Here is a 4,777-nt window from a genome sequence, read left to right as displayed (position 1 = left end):
AGAGAGAGAGTGAGATTGAGAGAGAGATAGAGAGAATAGAGTGAAATGAAGAGAAAAATGAGAGGAGAGGATCCAAGTCCGAGGAGAGAGTGTAAGTTAATATCCTGAAGTGGGAGCGGTGGGATATTAAATGGGGAGCGGTGTATCCATACAGGCGATGTGGCTCCTCTCGCAAAACTAACGATCATTAATGGCGCGGGGAAGCCTCTCATAATATTCGGAATGAAAAGACAACCCTCTGCGTTAAAAAGAAAAACCTGGCAAGCTAGTCTGACCCCTACTGTACGGATTAGACGCAACGATCATTATGGGGCGTGGGGATACCCTACCCATATAAAGCTGTCATTTTGCTTGGGGTTACCCCTCGCAAATGTCTGATCTTTCTGACTCATGAAAAGATATTTTGGTGGGTGACCTTCAAAATACATTTTTTCAAAAATAAATTTCTCTCTCTCTTATATTTGCAAGGTGTACCCCACTTAAAATAATTTTATTTTAGTTTTTAAAACTTTTTGTGGCTTAATCCCAAACAACGTCCTTTTTTTAGTTAGAGATTTTACCCCAAGTCCTTTTTTAAAACTTTCTTGTCAATTAGTTCCCTAAACTATTCAAATCCACTAAATAGATTAAATTGGATGAGCTTGCATCAATTATACACACAACCAATCACAATTTTTTTATTAATTAAAAAATAAAAATAAATTGTCTCTCTCCTTTATTATCTCAACCACCCATGATGCTAATTAACAACGAAATAAATTTAAATTTTCTCTCTTGTCATTGGTTGTTCCTAAGAATATGGATTTATATTCGTATCAATGCAATAATTGGAGAGCATGATACTTGTGACTCCGTCCTTAAAAAATTGAAATTGCAAACCAAATGTAAAAAATCATGTAGATTGAAATTGAAAACCAAAAGTAAAAAGAAAAAAAAAGAATATAATAGGAAGGATTGTAACATTCTCTCAAATTTTTTTACCAGCATTTTTTTTTTAATTTAGTAAGGTTTACAATAAACATGACTTGTTACATATACATAGAACCAAAACATTCTATACATCACGCATTGGATCAGTAACCATTGCTACATTTTTCTCTTTTGGTTTTTTGGTGAAAAGCATCTCCATCTCCTCCAAAGCCTTACCTTTAGTTTCAGGAAGATAAAAATAGAAAAAAATCCAAGCTATCACAGACAATCCAGCAAACATGAAAAAGCTTCCACCAATTGTGATTGCTTTATAAATAGAAATAAAAGTCATTGAAACAATAGCATTCATGCTCCTATTCACAGCAACTCCAATACTTGCTCCTTGTGCCCTCAACCTCAATGGAAATATCTCTGAACTATAAACCCAAGTCACAGGTGCAAGTCCAACATTAAAGAAACCAACATAAACATATGTTGCCATAATACTAAGGCTCAAAGCCCATGAAACCTTTTCATGGGCCTGTTCCACCATAGTCAAGCTAAACCCTAATGTTGTAAGGCCTATAATCATTCCTCCAACACTTACTTGCAATAATCTTCTTCTACCAACTTTATCAAGCAAAACCAAAGCAATTAATAGAAAAATAATCTTTGTTAATCCAACTCCAATTGTTGCAAGTAGAAGCTTCTCTTTACTTGTAACACCAGCTTTTTTGAAAATTCTTGGACTATATAACATAACCGCTTCGATTCCGGTTGCATGTTCGAAAAAATGGATTCCAACAGCAGCGATTAAGATCCAACGTACAGAAGGCGTTGGTCTTAGAATCAACTCCTTCCAAACTCCTTCACCTTGAGATTTTTGTGAAACTTTCACAATTTCATCGTTACAATTCTCATCTAAATCTGCGGCAATTTTAATATCCTTGAAACGAAGTTCGGCTTCTTGCGGTGTATTCGAAACTTGTAACAAAACTTTCTTAGCCTTTCCTAGTTGACCTTGCATAACCAACCACCTTGGTGATTCTGGCATTGATAAAATAACAAACGCTACGAAAACCGAAGGAATCGCTGCAATACCAAGCATTAATCTCCAACCAAGTTTCAAACTCAAATATTTTCCCAAGAAATAGTTTGATATATAACCTAGAAGAATACCAAGAGCAATGCAAATTTCAGGTAAAGAGGCTAAAGAGCCTCTTGATGCTGCAGATGAAATTTCAGTTGAGTAAACGGGTGCTATCATGAGTGCAAAACCAACCCCTAAACCACAAACACATCTTCCAACCATTAAAATCGCGTAGTTTGGACCGTAACCCATTAGAATTGCACCAATGATGAAGAGTATAGAAGCTAAGAAGATTGTGTAGCGACGACCAATGATATCAGAAGTTCTTCCAGCTGTTAAGGATCCGACTAATGCACATACGTTCAAGATTCCTGCTAGGACCTCTTGTTGTGTGTCGCTGATTCCCAAGTCCTCTTTTATGAATATCATTGCTCCACTCATAACACCAGTATCTAAAAAGTGAGAAAGATTAGAGAATATTATGAAAAATATATTTAAAATAAAATAAAAAGTGAGAAAGATTAGAGAATGTGATAATATTACCATAACCAGAGACAATGGATACCATTGAAGCAACAATGGCACAAGCCAAAGCATATTTGTTCAACGATGTGTGTTGAAATTCTTTGTCACCTTGATCAATTATCATCATGATGATGATGCTGATGATGCTGATGATGATGATGATGATGATGATGATGGTATTGTTAATGGATTTAATTTCTCTTTAACTCTTGCTAAAAACTCAAACTTCTCAACGTGATTTGTTTTATTTGTTTCTTTGTTCCAAAGTGTGAGTGTATATACTATATATAGAGGTCTAGTTGGGTGAATATAACATAAAAGAATCTGAATCTTTATATTTATAGTAATGAAAATTAGTTTTATGAACGACATCGTTCAAGGTAACTAATATTGATATTAGGATACTATAAGGATAAAGATTGGTAGTTTCGTGATGACCACGAGCCACATATACCTTTACTTATTTGAAAATCTTATCAAAATAATTTAGCTTATTACCATATTTAAAATAAAATAATCATGTGTCTTTTTTATACTCCTTCCATATGTCCGGTTAATAATAAAAAAAAAATACCAAAATTATATTATTATGTTAATATTTGGAAACTAATTAAAAATTATATAGTTAAGGATTGAGACATCTCGATCAAACTTTTTGATTAATCATGAATCTTATTGGTAAAAATAACATAAAAGAATCTGAATCTTTATATTTATAGTAATGAAAAGTAGTTTTATGAACGATATCGTTCAAGGTAACTAATATTGATATTAGGATACTATAAGGATAAAGATTGGTAGTTTCGTGCTGACCACGAGCCACATATACCTTTACTTATTTGAAAATTTTATCAAAATAATTTAGCTTATTACCATATTTAAAATAAAATAATCATGTCTTTTCTATACTCCTTCCATATGTCCGGTTAATAATAAAAATAAATACCAAAATTATATTATTATGTTAATATTTTGAAACTAATTAAAAATTATATAGTTAAGGATTGAGACATCTCGATCAATTTTTTTCATTAATTATGAGTTTGTTCGATAAAAATAACGGTTAATCGATAAGTTAGCCGATAACTTATAGTTGATGAATAATGACGGATAAGTTTATAGTTGATGGTTGAAACTGATAACCGATAAGTTAATTAAAACGTTTGGTCAAATTAACGGTTCAACTAACTTATAAATATAAAATTACATAAAAGATAGTTAATACATAATTATTTTATTTTAAATTAAAATTAATTATATAGGATAAAAGTGAATTTTTATTAAAACAATAAGGATAAAAAGGAAGAAAAAATGATAAGCAATAAGCTATAAGCTAAAATGCTATTTGAAAAAACGTCTGAAAAATAAGGTATAGATTAGCAAAATAATCTATAAACTCGTGATGAAAAAACCGTTACTAAACAAGTCTAAATTATCATATAAACTTATAAGTTATAAATTATAAGCTCAAAATTATGTCTTACCAAACAAATAGTTAATGTGTTTATATGAGAATCATCTCATTTAAATATCTATGTCAACTTTGAATTTCTAGTTGTTTCTAGTGAGTTTTTCTTTCGGTAACTAGCTTATTACAATGGTAGTAGCACTACAACTAAAACTGCAGTTAGCCACATGATTAATTTTCACGTCATAAAGTGAAAAATTGCGTCACAATCTAATTTTAGCGATGCAAAAATTTACGCGACAGTAGCGCATGTGACAACTTTGTTGCGACGTAATTTTCACGCTACAAATTAGCCTAGTGATTTTCACGTTACAAACATTTGCCACGTGATTTTCTTGTTACAAACATTTGCCACGTGATTTTCATGATACAACATTATGCATTGATTGCATTTTGTGACGCGATTTTCCCAACACAAATTTGCCACATGATTTCCACTTAGTAGAATATTTTTTCTAAAAAATTTAATAATTTAATAAAAATACAGAAAATTAATAAATAATAAAGAAATAATATACAAATTTTTTAATTAATAAGTTTTTTTTTTTATAAAATTTCAATTAAAAATGCTTAATAATTTATAAAAATTACAAAGTTAAAAGAAATTAAAATTAAAAAGTAAAAAAAAAAAAACAATCAACTTCAAGGTCAAACTCGTTCTCCTCCTTTTTAAAAGTGCTATTAAATTAAGCGATACAAAATATCAATTTTGGCTAGTGCATGTATCGCTTCTTGACCACCAATTCCTCCATTTCCACCAAACTCTTGATTACTGCTCTTTTGTA

At 31.0% G+C, this 4,777-nt stretch overlaps 1 protein-coding gene across 1 annotated transcript; it reads right to left on the bottom strand.

Annotated features, from left to right (window-relative positions):
* Window positions 1–1,054: 1,054 nt before the first annotated feature.
* Window positions 1,055–2,648, bottom strand: LOC131608177 (probable polyol transporter 6). The gene is made up of 2 exons (XM_058880107.1): window positions 2,543–2,648; window positions 1,055–2,451 (listed from the first exon to the last, which is right to left on the bottom strand). Exons 1-2 carry the CDS (start codon window positions 2,646–2,648, stop codon window positions 1,055–1,057), a joined length of 1,503 nt encoding a protein of 500 aa, XP_058736090.1.
* Between the last annotated feature and the right edge of the window lie 2,129 nt (window positions 2,649–4,777).

This window comes from Vicia villosa, linkage group LG1 (assembly GCF_029867415.1).
Source record: "Vicia villosa cultivar HV-30 ecotype Madison, WI linkage group LG1, Vvil1.0, whole genome shotgun sequence".
Taxonomy (NCBI): Eukaryota; Viridiplantae; Streptophyta; class Magnoliopsida; order Fabales; family Fabaceae; genus Vicia; species Vicia villosa.
This window is presented reverse-complemented; position numbering and strand designations above follow the sequence as displayed.

Coding starts and splice junctions, on each gene's coding strand:
- LOC131608177 (XM_058880107.1), bottom strand. CDS start 2,648: ATGATAATTGATCAAGGTGACAAAGAATTTCAACACACATCGTTGAAC. Junction 2,452..2,542: donor ATCCATTGTCTCTGGTTATG/GTAATATTATCA, acceptor CTCACTTTTTAG/ATACTGGTGTTATGAGTGGA.